Raw genomic sequence first — 20,200 nt, forward strand, 5'->3', positions numbered from 1 at the left:
GGGGCATGCAGGGGGCCACGCATTAAAAGTAAATTCATTCACAAAGCCAGCGTAATTTGTATTGTTGACCTATTTCTACCTAATAGTGCAACATTTGTTCCATGTGATAGAGGGGTTGAGGGTCAAAGTTGAACGAAAGTTGTGCTATATTTTAAAATAGGTCAACAATACAAATGATGCTAGTTTTGTGTATTAATTTACATTTAATGCGTGGCCCCAGTGCCCCCCACAAAATGACCGGAACTACTTAATATTCACTAAAACCAGAGCAGAACTCCCACCACGGGATTCGGGCAATCAATTAATACAGTTGCAACCACTATATTAATGGCAAGTATTTCATACAACTTAAGTTTTTTAACAATAAGTTAAAAAATTATGAACAATCCCTTTAATGCTTAGGATATTTAGGCAACTCATCTGCAGAATAAAAAAAAATCGACTAAGCAGTTTGTTATGAAGATGAATTAACTTCTCTTTCAAACTGTCACACACTTGTGACTGAGCAGTTTTCACTTTCTAACAACCCAGACTACTCCACTGAACTTCCATTAGATGTAAAGTTGCATTATAAGTTGCTATAATGCAACTTATAATGCAATAATTATTACACGTGGCGTAATATTGTTTCCGTAGGAGACACGTTTTAAGGGAGTGCTTGTTTCACATCGCCAGCTACTGTAGGGTGCATGGGGCGAAGCCCTATTCATTCAGCATTTAAGCCACGGACCACCATTTGATGACTTTTAGCTTCTCAGACCCAAAATGTGTCTTAGAATATTTTGTTGTTTCTGAATAAGAATGATGTTGTCCAAAATTCCATGCTGTATTGATGTGGTAGGCTATACCACATGTCTATAGGAGTGATAATAGGCAAAATAAAATCTACATTCTCTAATTGCGTAGACTTCTTAATTGTTGTTGTAGTAAAATGTAATTGAATGGTTGAAATGTGCTTTACTTATAGTGTCCTCTCTCTCTCTCTCTCTCTCTCTCTCTCTCTCTCTCTCACAGTGTCATTATCTAGCAGTTCATTGGGTGCCGGGGGTCAGGTGGTCCATGTGGAGACCAGTGAGGTGGTCCTGGAAGGAGACCCTCTGAATGGTTTCGGGGTGCAGCTTCAGGGGGGCATCTTTGCCACGGAGACGCTGTCGGCTCCTCCCCTCATCCGCTTCATCGAACCGGACAGCCCTGCTGAGAGGTGACATGTAACACACACACACACACACACACCTTCCTTACTTCCTTCACAGGTGTTACCAGTGATATTAATGGCTATTAAGGCTCTGTTCCAGTTAACGCTTTAATTTCAAGGACCCTAGTAACTCAGAGTATACAAATGTTACCAATAATTGGACCACTATAGGCTATTGTATATCTGTTCTTCCCCCCAAAATCACAAAGACTATAATTTGACCTTTGAGATATACAAATAAGTCGGTGTGTCCAAAAACATATATACTTTGGTTCTGTAGGGCAGTACGGACTGGGAGCGGACGGACTGGCAGGCGCGAGCTGGGAATGTTGAATAGGTCAGGAGGACACTACAGCAGCGCCTGTTGTGTCCTCCGGAATTAATTGGCATACATTGGGGAGAAAGGGGTGTAAAAAATAATTGCCTACTAAACAAAACACGCAAACAAACAAAGATGGTGAGCTGGTGTAAAAATATCACTGTGGGCTGTAATAATGTTCAAATTATTCTCTCTACTGGACATGGAGGAAGCAGTTTATGGCTTCCTAACTGGAAGCTGTGTGTAATTAGTGTGGTTGTTAGCGTGGGCGCTAATGGAAGGGACAACATGACCTGAAGGGAAAGGGTGCAGAGAAACGCTATGCACTCAAATCAGTTAGCATCTATCCACTGCTGTATGTGTGTGCGTGCACACACTCACACACACACACGCACACGCACACACGTACACGCGCACACACACACACACACACACACACACACACACACACACACACACACACACACACACACACACACACAAGGGACACGGACACACACACACACACACAAGGGACACGGACACACACACACACACACATACACACACACACACACACACACACACACACACACACACACACACACACACACACACACACACACACACACACACACACACACAAAGGGACACGCTCAGAAAAGCTTTTCTAGCTTGACCATTTAGTTCTGACATGCATGATATTGGTCTACAACTAGATTCAACCAAGCTCCACCCTGTCTACATTCAATTGGCTGAATGCAAGAACGAAAAACCTAATACAGCCCAAACCCCTGCTTTAGCACCTGGCTCGGGGGTGGGCCTCGCTAGTCATTAGACTCACTTCACACGGGTGGGATTTATTTTTATATCGATGTAGAACACTATCACTCGTCTGACATCTCCATGGTTACACTTCCTGTAGGTGTGGCCTGTTGCAGGTGGGGGACCGCCTCCTGTCAATCAACGGAATCGCTACGGAGGATGGAACGCTGGAGGAAGCCAATCAGCTGCTCCGAGATGCAGCTCTGACCAATAAGGTCACACTGGAGATAGAGTTTGATGTGGCAGGTTGGTTCTTCTCTTCTCTTCTCTTCTCTTCTCTTCTCTTCTCTTCTCTTCTCTTCTCTTCTCTTCTCTTCTCTTCTCTTCTCTTCTCTTCTCTTCTCTTCTCTTCTCTTCTCTTCTCTTCTCTCGGACGATTGGTAATCGTCTCAATTTGGTGGTTGTAGTAACATTAGCGTTTTCTCGCCATCAGTTGATGCGTGTGCGTGTGTGTGTGTGTGCGTGTGTGCGTGCATTTGTGTGTGTGTTAGAGTCAGTGGTTCCCAGTAGTGGGACCTTCCATGTCAAACTTCCCAAGAAGAGAGGAGTGGAGCTGGGACTCACTATTAGTGGTAAGACATGCTTACTTTACTCAATATTAGTGGTAAGACATGCTTACTTTGACTCACTATTAGTGGTAAGACGTGCTTACTTTCCACCACTGGTTGTGTTGTGTTAATGTAGCATGGTGAAATGGTGCCATCTGCTGGTCAATCAGGTCCATGCAGACTGGTTTTGTTGTAGAACTTGAAGTGCAATCACTATAGTGTCTCGTACAGTAACTGGGGCAATAACCCATTCTGACCTGAGATCAGATTCATACGAGGTTTCCACTGGGGACACACTGGTCTGATTAACCCATTCTGACCTGAGATCAGATTCTAGAAATGTCAGTCGCTCTTCGATTTTTCAAAAATAGCTAAAGCATAACATGATGCCGACACCAAAATGGGTGCCCGGTCAGAATGGGCAATAACAGTGGCTCAGGAGGTAGAGTGGCCGTCTATGGAATCTCAAGGTTCCAGGATTGATTCCCGGCTCCTCCTGGCTAAGCATCAAAGTATCCTTGAGCAAGACACTGAACCACTAACTGTTCCCGTCCGGAATCACGCTCAACATAAACAGGAAGTAAACGAGGAGGGGGAAATGGCTTTTGGCCACTAAAACACTTCTTTATTGACTACTACGGACTAAAATCCTTCCACCTCTCTATCATTTGTGGCTCCTTATATTTTGCATTTGTACATGTCCGGAGTTGCTAATTCTGAAATGGTGTGTCTGCAGTGTGCACAGGGGTGAGAGCACTTAAACTCTCGTAGAGAAATACATCTACGAGAGTTTAGATCTTAGGTTACCCAATGAGCAGGCTGGTGAATCGGTGAATGTGAAGTACATTTCAATGTAAAGCACTCTGGCGCAATATAAATGCTGTCTATATATAACTGTCTTCAGTCTCCACTTTGGTGTGGCTTGATGACGGTGTCATGTTCCTCCACAGACAGTAAGAAATCAGGAGAATCCCTCATCATTTCAGACATCAAGAAGGCTAGCGTGGCTCACAGGTACATTCTATATGTTTGAGGGGCACTAGCCCCTCCTTGTTCACAAACTTTGTCTTACACAAACATTCAATTCCCATTGTCAATGAATGGAGAATTTTACGACATAGTGTCTGAGCAAAATAGGCATTGTGTCTATTATTTGTACCACACGTTCATGGGGTCGATCCCTTTGGACCACACGTCCATGGGGTCGATCCCGGGCACCACCAACTCAGCATAGGAGTAGCACAGTTTGGTGCAGCAAGTCGTGCGGGAAGTACTGGGAGCTGATGGTAGATGTGGCGCTCCACCTCAGCAATCCATCTCCCAGCGGTCTAGCGCATTGTAACGGGGACAGACTCCCACGTGTTACCGGCTGATACCGACAGTAAGCCACTCCCGATCTTCAACTTCTTCAAACATTCAATTCCCATTGGCAATGAATGGAGAATTTTACGTCATAGTGGCTGAGCAAATTAGGCATAGTGTCTATTTTACATCATGATGATGTACAATGATAAGAGTGCCCCTCACTTCACACGGGTGTGATTTTTCTAATTTACGAAATTATGTGTAATATATATATATATATATGTATGTATATATACTGTATACACGTATATAGCCTACTGTATACATATTATTCAAAAACAGGGCAAAGTTACAAACTATGCCTGCCAGCTCTCTCTCTCTCTCTGTAGGACGGGCACATTGGAACCAGGTGATAAGTTGTTGACCATAGACAATGTCAGGTTGGACAACTGCTCTAAAGAAGATGCAGAACACATCCTGCAGCAATGTGAGGACCTGGTCAAACTGAAGATACGCAAAGATGAAGACAACTCAGGTGTGTGCGTGTGCGTGTGCGTGTGTGTGTGTGTGTGTGTGTGTGTGTGTGGTTACAAAAATGTAAACCATGTATTACATATATCCAATTATCCATGTATGCATTGTTATGGCTGGCTCTGAGGCCATAAAGAAGAAGGGGAAACCACACCAGAGGACAATCCAAAAAAATAAATTGTGAAATAGTAACTAACTAGAAAAAGTGCCCTTCTGGGCACAGGTCTCCACCAGGATAGGAATGTAGGACATTGCAGCTTGCCTTCATCTGGTGGTTGGATAAAAGGGCAACAAAAGTAAATTATCCACAGATCCGTGCAGTTAGAGGTAAAAACACTTTTCGGCCAGTTATAGCGCCACCTTGAGGCTGAGTTGAAATTGTTCATGTGGCATTTCGTCCTCGGCCTAGTGGGAATGTGCGTGCACAATTTCACGGAAATCACGCGATGTGTGATTTGCAGCATTTTGTTTGAAACTGAGCACTCCTGTGAACTTTGGAAGCCAATCTTAACCTATCAGGATGGAGTCTGAGAAATCTGAAAGACACGTTTCGTTGAATGGCTCTAGAGAGACTGTACCAATTTGCGCGATGTTTGGACAAAATCTGTAGGTGTACTGTGCAAAAACTTGTTTTGCACAAAGCGGCCTCCTGGTGGCGCTATAACAGGCCGTTCTGGAAAGTTTGGGGCAGAGGTTCATCGTTGGCATCCAGGGAGTGTGTGTGCAAAATGTGGCATCGACCGGGTTAACGGTGGCCGAGATTAGCTGCTCACGGACACACGGACGGACGGACACACGGACAGACGGAGTGCAAAACATACTCTCCCCCCATGCCTTCGGCCTGGTGGAGACAATGAACTGAATCAAAGTTTCCAACTTAACTTGGCAGGGAAACATGCTGCCCAAAATCTAGAACCAAAACAAAGAAATGAACAAGGGTGTTCTCCTGCGGCCGCCCCTGCAGCCTGTGGAGAAAGGCCGATCTGAATAGCAGGTCTCTTAAATAGTGTTTGGAGACACAATGGCCAGGTGTCTCCCCTATAATCATCTCTGGCTCCGCCCTCCAATCCAGCACTGCAGGCACAGCCACACACACACAGAACCATAGTAGGCCCAGGGGCAGTCACAGCATTCATACAGTTTCTCCATACTATAGACAAAACATCAGAAGTAAGGAACCTGCTGGAACTCAACTAATTGATGGCCCGTTCCAGCTGCTGTTTTGATCACAAGGTGGCATTGTTAACTTTTGTTTTTCTTTGATTAATTACAATAAATAATAACTAGAAAAAGTGATCCTCTGAGCACAGGTGTTCCTGTATACGGCCATGCAGCCCAGGTAGGTTATTGTGGGCCAGCAGCAATGTTTGGAATTGCTAATAAGAAAAACGAAGGAGTAATATAAAAAGAAAATGTTTAATAAAATCTGCCTCCTGTTGGGTTTATAGGCTGAGGGCTGCTTTGATCATGTACATGATTTACACATCATGTATGGTACTTGAACACGCGTCTTAAATGACCGGGGCAGCAGCGCTCTTCTACGTGTAACCTTTATTTTCTTTAAAAAGAAAAAGCAAAGCCTTATATAGTTTGGGTGTGCACAATCCCCGGGTATCGATTAGTAATCAAAATAATAATAACTAGTCCATCCATACCTGGGTATGTGCACACTCAAAATGTTTGCGTGCTTGTATAGTGCTATGTCATGGGCAATGCGTGTGTTCCTATGAGAATAAATGTATTTTATTTCTATTCTTAATAGCGAAAATTGCTAAGCTCGCCACGTGTCGTAAAGTACACACACACACACACACACACACACACACACACACACACACACACACACACACACACACACACACACACACACACACACGTTGCCATGGAAACTGGCTCCCCTACTGTATGTCTCCAGATGAGTTTAACTGCTGGCCTACTTTTAACACTAAACATTAAACACTGTGTGTGTGTGTGTGTGTGTGTGTGGGGGGGGGGGGGGGGATTTGTACTTATGTCTCTCGCAAGTGTGAGACAATTTCTGCATGTGGGCGACGTGTGTGTGTGCGTGCGTGCGTGCATGAATTATCAAGTGACATCAGGGTGAAACATATATACAATTGGTCTTCAACAGGGAGAACAGGACCCCTAGGGGGCCCTCAAAGTCACTACAGGAGGGCCACACATCATCAAGACCCGTGACCCGTCTCTATACTTTCGTGTGGGGGTTAAGTGTGTCACCTCAATGTTCTGTTCTTTAGTTATTGGCCGTTGAATATAGCTTGTTTTCACCAAAAATGCTTCTGGGAACAGAAAGCAGAGACATTTTTTAAATAAATTCTATAATATTAGACTAAACCAGCTGGATTTTTTTTTGATCAGATTATTTCCGGGTGTACTCTTCTTGGGAAGTCCTATAGGATCACTCACAGGTTGTGTTACAACCTGGCCTAGGGGTGCCTATCCGTGGGGAGACACAGTACTCAAATGAAATATAAATGTATTAAGTAATCGAAATAAGGAATGAAATCAAACCAAATCAAATCAAGAGCAAACAGATGAGGTGTGGAAATCAGCAATCAGTAGTGTAGTGCGTGTATGAATGAGTGAGATGTATGTGTGTGCATGTTGTATGTATTGTATATAAATGCTGAAAAAGGTGCATGGTGGGAGAGGAGCAAAGGAGAACTGAAAACAACAGAACTGAGGAAAGGACTGGGGAGGCAGGCTTATATAGGGCGTCGGCACCGGGCCCAGGTGCAGACCCTTGGCTGATTGATCATCATCATCATCCTTAGCTCTGCTCCCCAATCCTCTGAAACACAAGGAGAAAGGGAATTAGGAATAGCAAAGCAAATGACCTACAGAAACCATAAACTAAACAAAGTGAATAATAACTATAATATATATATATAAAGCTACACCAGACCACATAATATAAGATACCATATACCATAACCTATACCAGACTATATACAGGGAACCGTCACAGTTGCGGAAGAGCGATATCTATCGTAAACACTGAAAAACACCACATGACAAAGTTATTCGTCAATTGCAGTTAAGTTAACACGAATCCATCCAACATTAGCAGCAAAGATAATATGTAAACAATTAAACAATACAAAGAAATACAATACAACACAATAAATATAGGAATAAAACTCAGAGGGGGTGGGGAAGGTGGATTCTACCATCAAGGCGTTCAGGAATTAAGTTAAGCTACTGTATATTATGCTCAAATTTGTATTTTAAAATCAGCCAAACCATAATACATTTTGGTAGGTCATTCCACATTTTGGTAGTAGTTGTTTAATGGACCACAAAGGAAACAAGCCTTTGGCTTTTTTGTGTAACATAATTTTATACAATGTAATATATAAGTGGCATGTACATTTGACCACAGTCTGGAAGAGGCATTCCGTACCAATGTCTTGGACACAAATGTAAACAGCTTGTGTTCATATTTGGAAGCCTCGGTAATGTCCATAAATCAGTTGTGAGAGGCCTGCAGATTGCAGGTATGCCCAATTGAAATTCTGTTCAGTGTCTGTGATTATTGGCAGTCACCGACTCACCATATGTGGCGATGCTTCCTATACCCGTGATCTGTATCCTGATTCCTGAAATACTTTTGAGTTTCCCAAGTTTGTTTTTGATTGATTGATTGAAATATTTATTAACAGTTTGTAGAATTTACAGTACATTTTAAGCACAAACTCAATACAAAGACTGTCAACTGTGAGTGGACGACCCAATTAAGCATTACACTTGTTTACAACAGGGTCCACATTGTTCAATTCATCAAAACATTTAAAGACATACAGACATTTAGAGACATACAAATAGACATTTCTATGTAGCTAAAGTACAGAACAGGAATTCATCATATGGGAAGCAAAAAAGGGAAAAGATACAATATACAGTGAGGGAAAATGGGGGTGGGGGGTGCATCTACTATTGTTTGTGTTCAAGAATTTCTTGTTTAATGTGAACGCAAATAAAGATGGTGTGTGTGTGTGTGTGTGTGTGTGTGTGTGTGTGTGTGTGTGTGTGTGTGTGTGTGTGTGTGTGTGTGTGCGTGCGTGCGTGCGTGTTATAGATGATCAGGAGACCTCAGGGTGTATCATATACACAGTAGAGTTGAAGAGGTACGGAGGTCCTCTGGGAATCACCATCTCTGGAACGGAGGAACCCTTTGACCCGATCATCATCTCTGGACTCACCAAGAAAGGCCTGGCAGAGAGGTAGGCCTGCATACAGTTAACCCATTCTGACCTGAGATCAGATTCATACGAGGTTTCCACTGGACACACACTGGTCTGATGAACCCATTCTGACCTGAGATCAGATTCTAGAAATGTCAGTCGTTCTTCGATTAAAAAAAAAAATAGCAGACCTACAAGCTCGTATCGCGCCACTCGGTGGCGCGATATGAGCTTGTAGATCTGCTATTTTTCAATAGCTAAAGCATAACATGATGCTGACACCAATTAATCATCAAACTAGTCTAACCATTTAATTGATGAATAGATGTTTTCTTTCAAACACTTTTAACCCATTTTGGGCTGGAACCCCTTTTGGTGTTTCAAGCATTCTGTTATACTTTAGCTATTGGAAAAATAGCAGATCTACAAGCTCATAGCACGCCACCGAGTGGCGTGCTATGAACTTGTAGATCTATCGTAGATAATCGTATAGATCTATGAGCTCAAAACCGTCTCTATATAGTGATACTACTTTTAGAAAGAAAAATCTGAGTACTTCTTCCACCACTATACGTTTGTGTGAGCGTGCGTGCGTGCGTGCGCGCGCGCGGTGCGTGCGTGCGTGTAAATGTGTGCGTTGGTGTATAGGACGGGGGCCATCCATGTCGGGGACAGGATCCTGGCCATCAACAGTGTGAGTCTGAAGGGGAAGCCACTCAGTGAGGCCATCCACCTGCTGCAGAACGCTGGAGAGACGGTCACTCTGAAGATTAAGAAACACACTGACAGTGAGTTACTCCTTTTACAGCAACAAAATACATTGAATAGATTTTTGTACTTTGAGTTCTGGGTACTTTCACTCCACTACATTAGAAAGGTCCATGGTTCAAGCTTGTACTTTATTGTTACCAGTGTTGGGCAAGTTACTTTGAAAGCGTAGCTTGTAAAGCTACAAGTAGCTCACCATGGCAGTAGCTTGATCAAGCTACATAGCTACCCCTGGAGAGATGTAGCTTGTAAAGCTACAGCTACATGGAAAAAGTAGCTCAAAGTAGCTCAGCTACTTTTTATTTTTCAGCGTTAAATTGAGAATGTACATGCGGGAGACCCCTCCTCCCCTCTGGGAGACCCCTCCCCTCTGGGAGACCCCTCCTCCCCTCTGGGAGACCCCTCCTCCCCCTGCTCCCCTCTGGGAGACCCCTCCTCCCCCTGCTCCCCTCTGGGAGACCCCTCCTCCCCCTGCTCCCCTCTGGGAGACCCCTCCCACCCTGCTCCCCTCTGGGAGACCCCTCCCAGCCTGCTCCCCTCTGGGAGACCCCTCCCAGCCTGCTCCCCTCTGGGAGACCCCTCCTCCCCTGCTCCCCTCTGGGAGACCCCTCCTCCCCCTGCTCCCCTCTGGGAGACCCCTCCTCCCCCTGCTCCCCTCTGGGAGACCCCCCCCACCCTGCTCCCCTCTGGGAGACCCCTCCTCCCCTCTGGGAGACCCCTCCTCACCTTGCTCCCCTCTGGGAGACCCCTCCTCCCCCTGCTCCCCTCTGGGAGACCCCCCCACCCTGCTCCCCTCTGGGAGACCCCTCCCCTCTGGGAGACCCCTCCTCCCCTCTGGGAGACCCCCCCACCCTGCTCCCCTCTGGGAGACCCCTCCCACCCTGCTCCCCTCTGGGAGACCCCTCCTCCCCCTGCTCCCCTCTGGGAGACCCCCCACCCTGCTCCCCTCTGGGAGACCCCTCCTCACCCTGCTCCCCTCTGGGAGACCCCCCCACCCTGCTCCCCTTGGGGGAGACCCCTCCTCCCCCTGCTCCCCTCTGGGAGACCCCCCCACCCTGCTCCCCTCTGGGAGACCCCCCCCACCTTGCTCCCCTCTGGGAGACCCCTCCTCCCCCTGCTCCCCTCTGGGAGACCCCCCCACCCTGCTCCCCTCTGGGAGACCCCTCCTCCCCCTGCTCCCCTCTGGGAGACCCCCTCCCCCTGCTCCCCTCTGGGAGACCCCTCCCCCTGCTCCCCTCTGGGAGACCCCCCCACCCTGCTCCCCTCTGGGAGACCCCTGCTCCCCCCTGGGAGACCCCTCCCACCCTGTGATACCAGGGCCAATCAGAGGCCAATTAGAGGCAGCTGTCAAGTGCTGATATGCCCTCAAAGCAATCAGAAAAAGGAACAGTCCTTGATTTTTCAAAGGGGGTTCTAGTACAAGAATTAACACAGCAACCAATGGTCAAAATTAATATATTTCTTTCATGTTATTGCCCAAAATTGTAGCTTGTAACTTGAGTAGCTAAGCTACAAAAAATTACCCAAAAGGTAGCTGAGCTACTTGACGAGGTACACAAATATGAATGTAGCTAAAATACCACAAGCTACAGCAAAATGTAGCTCAGCTACGTAGCTCAGCTACATGTAGCTTAATACTCCCCAACACTGATTGTTACATCTTTAAAGGTACATACTGTAAGACTAAAACGTATTTTTCTCCTCTTCCGTTTTAAAACTTATTTTTGTTCTGCTTCCTTCAGACAAGGCAGCACAGCAGCATAGATAATAACAATAAATAATAATGATTAAAAAATCAAATTAAATACTAAGGTACAATTAAGAGCAAAAATAAAAATAAATAGAGAACATCCTACACATGCATATCCTATATTATATATATATAGCTAGGCTGCCAACTAACTTTATGTAAACATCTTCACAGTATATTCTATATACAGCAGAATATCAAAGTAAAGTCAAACATAATCGTGCAAGAAAAGGACAGGGAGGAGAGGAGTGAGGGATGGGGGGGGGGGTGTTAACATCATACAGAGACACACGCACGCACGTGTGCATGCGCGCACACACACACACACACACACACACACACACACACACACACACACTACGATACTATATAGTTTAAGAATAAGAATAAGAATGGTTTTACCAAGGTGTGTAGTTTGTTATCGGAATCCGAGTATGGATTGTACTGAGTTCAGAACTGAGAGCCTTTTGTCCTAGCCCGAGACCAGGAGTGAGTGTATCAGCGAACAAGAACAATGTGCATTTACAGGCTGCTTTCCTGTAGTAATGATGATGATGCTGATGGTGTCATTGTGTCTGTCAGACGAGGAGATGAGGCAGGGGGCGGAGTCAGAGGTCGACGACACCACAGAGAATGACCTCAGTGACCCAGAGGAGGAGGAGCTGGATTTGACGGACAGCCAGCGGACCAATAATATGTCAGAAGAACTGTATTGCATCACCGTGCCCAGTGTGGACTCTGCTATGGAATCCTGGGATGGATCGGGACTGGATGCAGGATATGGAAGCCAGGTGTGTGTGTGTGTGTGTGTGTGTGTGTGTGTGTGTGTGTGTGTGTGTGTGTGTGTGTGCGTGTGCTCACGTGCTCACGTGTGTGTGTTAAATTGAGGAAATTTTCCTGGTTTTATGTTAGGAAAATTAAAGAGGAAGGTGCACGGAGGTGTGGCCAGGTGCACGGAGGTGCAGTGTAAACAGGAACTGCGATGATGGAGTGTTCCAGCAGAGGTGCTAGATAGAAAGCTCAAACCTTGTGATGTACATAATGAGATCCAGAACAGTTGAGAATTAAACAGCAGTCACCCTTCCCTTTTCAAATATTTTATATCATCCACAGCACTTGAATGAACAGTATCCATGTTCCTTTGTCATTTCACAAAAATACAAGTTTAACACATTTATTACAATCAAAGCGAGCATCAAAAGAACATCCACAAAAGAAAAATATACAAAAACATTAACATTTAGTACATTTACTTGTCCTTTGCCTTTCAGTCTGTTATATACAACATTTTTTCCACACAGTTATGAAATTGACTTTTTAAAATAAAAACAAAATCAACATCGTACTATTCTCTTTTTTTTATATCCTTTTTATTATTTCAGTTCAGGGTCAAGCACCCTTAACCCATTCTGACCGGGCACCCATTTTGGTGTCAGCATCATGTTATGCTTTAGCTATTTAAAAATAGCAGATCTACAAGCTCATATCGCGCCACCGAGTGGCGCGATACGAGCTTGTAGGTCTGCTTTTTTTTTTTTTATCGAAGAACGACTGACATTTTTTTAATCTGATCTCAGGTCAGAATGGGTTCATCAGACCAGTGTGTGTCCGGCGGAAACCTCGTGTGAATCTGATCTCAGGTCAGAATGGGTTAGAGTATCTAGCACCTCTGCTGGAACACTCCATCATCGCAGTTCCTGTTTACACTGAGCATAATGCAACTCCCGCAGGAGACCGGGCCACACCTCTGTGCACCTGCCTCTTTATTTTTCCTAGGTTTTATAGTTAACCCATTCTGACCTGAGATCAGATTCATACGAGGTTTCCACTGGACACACACTGGTCTGATGAACCCATTCTGACCTGAGATCAGATTCTAAAAATGTCAGTCGTTCTTCGATTTTTCAAAAAATAGCAGACCTACAAGCTCGTATCGCGCCACTCAGTGGCGCGATATGAGCTTGTAGATCTGCTATTTTTCAATAGATAAAGCATAACATGATGCCAACACCAAAATGGGTTCCCGTACAGAATTGGTTAAAGATGGAGTGCCACGATTTTTTGCCACCCTAAAACATGAGCATCAGGTATTATTAATATAATATAAGGAGGAAGAACTTTTTCCAAAAAGTGTACAGTATTTGTTAAAATCATGCTTTTATGTGGACACGCCCACCAGTTCATTAAGTATGCCTGGTTTGCCTGGTGGGTGGTGATGGGTGGTGATCCACCTGAACTGAAGCCGCACCCACAGCTGTAGTTGTATGATAAAGGGGGACGGGTTAGGGGAGGGGCTGATAGTGTGATGTCACTATATTACTGTTTATTTCATTGGCCCGTTTATTTCATTGGCCCATTTAGGAAGAAACCCTAAATACAAAGTTAATACACCATTGCACATAAAAACGAGGGTATCTAATAAAGTACTGTGACCTCATAGACACTGGAAAAATAAAAAAATTGTGGCACTCCATCTTTAAGAATGATTTGTATAGTCTTTAAATCCTTGCACACTGGGAGCTTTTATTGTATGCATTTGATTTACATTTATTTAAACGTAGACATTTTGTACCGCTAATTATCAATCTGTGTGAATGAGAAATCACAAATTAATAGTTTTATCCTACTAGAAATTTAACACACCAACTGCCATGGACGGAGATCTGCGTCTTCAAATCCATCGGTTCACTCTGATGATCTCAGTCTTTTAATGTTTATATTGATTCGGTTTGAGATTGCGCTATACTACTGTCTATCAGCGTCTCTGTGTCTATAAACCGGAAGTGGTTGGTCCGCCAGTAAAAAGGTGCCCCCCTCGTTGTCTTGCCTTTATATCGGATTCTAATCCCAGATTCTGATTGTAATAACAAGCTTTATTTATTCTGGTATTTCCGTTTAGACACTCAACCGGCTAGTTCTTGCCCAGCGTGTAAATGTCACACACATAACCCAATAATTACTACCCATAGCTGTTTTTCCTGTTTTTCTTTCTATAAACTGCCTTGTGTCCTAAGCAAAGTGGAGTGCAACTTCTTTTAACTGAGGCTTTAGAGTTAAAGTTAAAAATGGACATTCATAAAATTGTCATCCTTTATGTCATCACAACTTACAGGCCTACAGAAATACAAATGTGTACACTTTCACAGACATTAAAGTGAGGTTGTTGTGCAGGTACGTACAGTCACCACCAGAGCGCAGCAGCGGGCATCGCCCTGCACCCGCACGAGTGGCGCAGTGCAAAGCAGCAGCAGCGTGGTTCCACGCCCCCTCCTGGCCGCAGGAAGAACTACCCCTTCAGTGACGGAGGCTTCAGCGAGGACGAGTGGGACAACAAAGCTCCTGGGTGAGCAAACACACCCCATAGTGCTGGAAGAAGTACTCAGATGTTTTACAGCTAAAGTATCATTATGCAGAATCAGAATGTCCCATTTCACAATACAAACTCTACACATAATCATCAATAGTGATTTTAACGTCAAATTCACTGAACATGGGCGTTCACACAGTGGGAGTCTATAGAGGTTAAATTCCACCACTGTGCATCAAGTTTGTCGAGTGTCTATAAGAACAGGAACAGAGTGGCATTCCGACGCGCCGCCATTCCGACTACGAGGCTTCCGCGTGCGGTTAGCGTTAGGATTAGGGACATGGTTAGTATTGAGCACATCGGAATGGCGGTGCGTCGGAATAGCAGAGTTGGTCATGTTCGAGGATGGATGCCGGTCAGGGAGGTTGATCTGTCACTATATTATGCACTATGAACTACATGCCCTCGAGGTGGGGGCTGCTCACTAGCCAGTGAGCCAGAGGAACTATGCTTTCGCTGTTGGGGCTCCTCACTGCCAGATGAGCCAGTATGTTACAACAGCAGAGGCAAGCAGTGGGAGGAATTAACTGGAGTAATGACTAAAACCCGGGAGAAAAAAAGTAAAAAAAAAAAAGTTTGGCTACTCTAATGATAATATACTTAACATATTGTGTGTGTGTGTGTGTGTGTGTGTGTGTGTGTGTGTGTGTGTGTGTGTGTGTGTGTGTGTGTGTGTGTGTGTGTGTGTGTGTGTGCGTGCCTGTGTGCGTGCGTGCGCCAGGTATGGCAGCCACCATCCAGACGGAGTTCCTTTGGACCCAGAGGACAGTTTCTGGTGTCAGGCACTGGAAGACCTGGAGACGTGTGGCCAGTCAGAACTGCTCCGCGAGATCGAGGTCATTCACATGTTAGCATTCACATAGCAAAATGATTGAACCTATCCATGAGTTAGAGGTCTGTTGGCATGCTAGCACATTAGCTAGCACGTTAGCTTACACATAACCACATGAAGCCTAACCAGTCAGAACTGCTCTGCAGGCCCAGGCCGTAGCGTAACGGTCTGGGCACCGGACTGGTGATCCAGTCGCGGTGTGCCGCGGGTTCGACTCCCGGACCCGACACGGCCCCTACCGCACGTCATCCCCCCATCCCTCTCCCGTTTCCTGTCAGCCTACTTTCTATCCCTTACAAAATCAATAAAGGCGTAAGCCGCAAAAATATATCTTAAAAAAAAAAAAAAAAAGAACTGCTCTGCAAAATCTTTTCTTTTTCAGGCCTCCATCATGACAGGAACAGCCATCAGTCTGGGTGTTGACGGGGTGTCTAAGCCTCCTCCAGAACTGAGCCACAGCAACATGAGCCCCCTGCGGAGAAACTCTATCCTGCTCCAGGGTACCCACCTGCACCAGGGGACAGAACTGCACGAGGAGGACCACATTCATCATGGTACGGATCCTACTCCCCCTGCATTTCACCACCTATTTTTACATACTATATTCCCCCTTCTATGGATATCTGTTTTCATAGATTTTCTATGTATCTCTGTATGCATTTCCATCAAACTGTTGAGCAGTTGTGGGGATCAAACATGTGGCCTTTAAGGTACAGAACATTATTTCTAACCACTAGGCCACTGCACAAAACCAGTGCCTATATATCACAAAAAGGAACATTCAGCTGTGCTTTTTATTCCAAAAGGATACCACCCAGAGACCCACCTGCATCAGGAGGCCCACCTGCGTCAGGAGGCCCACCTGCGCCAGGAGGCCCACCTGCGTCAGGAGGCCCACCTGCGTCAGGAGGCTCACCTGCATCAGGAGGACCACCTGCGTCAGGAGGCCCACCTGCTTCAGGAGGCTCGCCTGCACCAGGAGGCCCACCTGCGTCAGGAGGCCTACCTGCAGCAGGAGGCTCACCTGCTACAGGAGGCCCACCTACGTCAGGAAGCCTACCTGCAACAGGAGGCTCACCTGCCCCAGGAGGCCCACTTGCACCAGGAGGCCCACCTGCGTCAGGACGCCCGGTCCCCTCAGCCCAAGGCGTCTCTGCGAGTATCAGAGAGGACATGGGAGTCTCGACGTATCAAAGAGGAGATGCAGGAGATTCTGTCTCCAACACCACTGGAGCTGCACAAGGTCTGTCTGTCTTTTGTTTTTCTTCCAATTTAGTTGTTATGCCAATTAATTCCTTCTCTCTCTCTCTCTCTCTCTCTAGGTAACAGTAATGAAGGACACAGAGAGTGAGGAGTTTGGGTTCAGTGTGTCAGATGGCTTCATGGAGAAAGGAGTTTATGTAAACATGCTCAGAACAGATGGACCCGCCCACCGTGCTGGGCTCAGACCCTACGACCGCATCCTACAGGTGCACACACACACACACACACACACACACACACACACACACACACACACACACACACGCATTCCTATATTCAAATTGCCTGATGTGAGACTTGCTCTGATCCGCACCAAACTTTGTACAAAATCTGTTCAGGGGTGTGGCATGACAATAAAGTCGCACAAAAAACTAAATTGTACACAAAAGGGGCACTAAAGTAGTGGTATGGTGACCATCAGCACAATATACCTGTAAATAGTAGATTTGACGGCCACGTGCCGACCTTCAAATCTAGTATTATTCAAATGGTTGAAAATGTGCTATACTGTACTGACAGGATGTTTGTTTCACTGGTTGTACGTTTGGATCTTAACGAGAGTGTACACATGGAAACCAAATGGACCCTTACAGGTCTGTAACTCTGAGAGTGTACACATGGAAACCAAATGGACCCTTACAGGTCTGTAACTCTGAGAGTGTACACTTGGAAACCAAATGGACCCTTACAGGTCTGTAACTCTGAGAGTGTACACATGAAACCAAATGGACCCTTACAGGTCTGTAACTCTGAGAGTGTACACTTGGAAACCAAATGGACCCTTACAGGTCTGTAACTCTGAGAGTGTACACATGGAAACCAAATGGACCCTTACAGGTCTGTAACTCTGAGAGTGTACACATGGAAACCAAATGGACCCTTACAGGTCTGTAACTCTGAGAGTGTACACATGGAAACCAAATGGACCCTTACAGGTCTGTAACTCTGAGAGTGTACACATGGAAACCAAATGGACCCTTACCGGTCTGTAACTCTGAGAGTGTACACATGGAAACCAAATGGACCCTTACAGGTCTGTAACTCTGAGAGTGTACACATGGAAACCAAATGGACCCTTACAGGTCTGTAACTCTGAGAGTATGCACTTGGAAACCAATTGGGCCCTTACAGGTCTGTAACTCTGAGAGTGTACACATGGAAACCAAATGGACCCTTACAGGTCTGTAACTCTGAGAGTGTACACATGGAAACCAAATGGACCCTTACAGGTCTGTAACTCTGAGAGTGTACACATGGAAACCAAATGGACCCTTACAGGTCTGTAACTCTGAGAGTGTGCACTTGGAAACCAATTGGGCCCTTAGAGGTCTGTATTATTATACCCTTGCAGTACTCTCAGAGTTACGTGAAGTCCACATAACCAGCTCTGACAGTGAGATGAAACCCGTTCTGGAATCGGTTCCAAATGTGATGGAACCGAGATGTTCCAACTCTATTCATTCCAAATAAAACCCTCTGCAGTCTACTGACCAGTATCTCCCCCTATCTCTCTCTCTCCCCCCCACCCAGGTGAATCATGTTCGTACCAGGGACTTTGACTGTTGTCTGGCGGTTCCTCTCATAACAGAGGCAGGAGACAGACTGGAGTTGGTAATCAGCCGAAACCCCCTTGTTTCGGAGGACAATAACAACATTCTACAGCACACACTAGACCTGTAACACACACACACACACACACACACACACACACACACTCTACAAGGTCAAGGTTCAGGACTCACTTCATCTCCATTCATACACTTTCAAAAAAAGAAAGAAAAATAATACTGTATATCTGCATCTCCAGACCATAAGTACACTGTAAAAATATTCCGTAGCTGTCAGTTGGAAACCTTGTATGTCCAAAACGGTTACGTTTCAGGAAGTTGCATATCATTTAGTCACAATCTCTTGTTAATACTTTCATAATATTTAAGCAATTGCAAAAAATAGCAGAGCATTCAAATTTACAAAAAAAGCATGGACTGAAATATGGAGATACAAGGATTCTGCCTGAGAGCAACGGTACATCAGCTTCTCCAGACCACATCTGCTGTGTAAAAGAAGAAAAAAAAAAACTTTCAACAAGTCCTTCAATCTGCTGTGGTGTATTCAGTTGTAACCACTGAAACCCTGTATTCTTAGTAAAGAAATGACCTGGGTTACAACTGTACCTGGACCGCCCTACGCCAAATCTCTTTGCCAGAAATAGCTAATGTACAACAAGCTCAATGCCGTTGTGATCAGTATGTGCCACAGGCAGATGAACAACGTTTGTTGGGACCAGGGGGTCTTTTATTAATGCATCCTACATGGATGCAATTGATTGGACGTCGGATGGAAGACGTAACGGAAACAAAAGAAAAGTGCACAGAAAGATGGATTTTCACCAGAGGCCAGAGGAGCGCCATTTACAGACTGGAGGAACGTTTTTGTTCATTTGGATGTTAGACTTCCGATGAAGAGGACCATGCCATGGACAGTGTGCAAACAGTGCTCTCACACACACACACACACACACACACACACACACACACAAAACAACACTCATCGGAAACAGGGACAGGTGCTGTGTGTGCACATGTTTGTGGCACTAGTGTGCAGTTTACATTTCTCTCTTCCATTTGCCATTTTCATTGCCCTAGTAATTCACGAGTCCAACTGAACTGAAATGAGATCTGTCCGAGTCCCGAGCCGGGACCATATTTTATCATGGTCACTCAGATTCTATTACCGCGGTGTGTTTATCATGATGTGAAATACCATGCATATGAAAAGAGCCAAATGTACAAACCTTTCATAGCAGTTTATTCTGTATTTACCCTCTCGCTCTCTGAGTTACAAAACCTCTTACGCCACCAGGCACCCGCTCCTTCGAACATTCATTGAGTTTAGATTTCCACCCTCACCCTTGTGTCAGTAGGCAGGGATCGGTGACACAGTTGGACAGCAGGAGCACTTTTACTGATGTGTCTTTGGAGCCAAAGGTGTCTTTGTGAGGAAAACACTGTCTCACGACAGAGATTGATGTATACATAATACAGTATATCGTATCTCTCACATGCGCGATGTGAACTTGTAGATCTGATATTGTCAGTGAAGAGATTTGGTGTACGGGGGTGTGTGTGTGGGGGGGGGGGGGGGGGGGGTATGTAGGGTTTAAGTGGTGAAGCCTGATTTTTAGACTCCATAGTATGGCGTGTTGCTTGCCGATATGTTACGTATCAGGTGATCTGTCATGCAATTGAGTGTAAATCTCAAAGCTTTTTTCTTTTGTAATATTTTTAATCTTTTAAGAAAGCACACTGTTGAA

The 20,200-nt window shown here is 45.2% G+C and overlaps 1 protein-coding gene across 1 annotated transcript in view; it reads left to right on the forward strand.

The window, feature by feature from the left end:
* The window catches only part of grip2b (glutamate receptor interacting protein 2b), a gene marked incomplete at both ends in the record, with an annotated part of 157,677 nt that extends 139,110 nt beyond the window's left edge, over positions 1-18,567 (forward strand). Inside the window, 15 exon segments of the mRNA XM_083770795.1 lie at positions 1,015-1,201; positions 2,419-2,564; positions 2,810-2,890; positions 3,817-3,880; positions 4,561-4,706; positions 8,802-8,946; positions 9,556-9,695; positions 12,008-12,218; positions 14,607-14,768; positions 15,514-15,628; positions 16,007-16,124; positions 16,586-16,590; positions 16,592-16,867; positions 16,947-17,093; positions 18,418-18,567. Coding sequence (XP_083626921.1) covers positions 1,015-1,201; positions 2,419-2,564; positions 2,810-2,890; positions 3,817-3,880; positions 4,561-4,706; positions 8,802-8,946; positions 9,556-9,695; positions 12,008-12,218; positions 14,607-14,768; positions 15,514-15,628; positions 16,007-16,124; positions 16,586-16,590; positions 16,592-16,867; positions 16,947-17,093; positions 18,418-18,567 — 2,093 coding nt within the window.
* Positions 18,568-20,200: the final 1,633 nt, after the last annotated feature.

This window comes from Protomyctophum parallelum (genome assembly GCF_964188405.1).
Source record: "Protomyctophum parallelum genome assembly, chromosome: 8".
Lineage (NCBI taxonomy): Eukaryota > Metazoa > Chordata > Actinopteri > Myctophiformes > Myctophidae > Protomyctophum > Protomyctophum parallelum.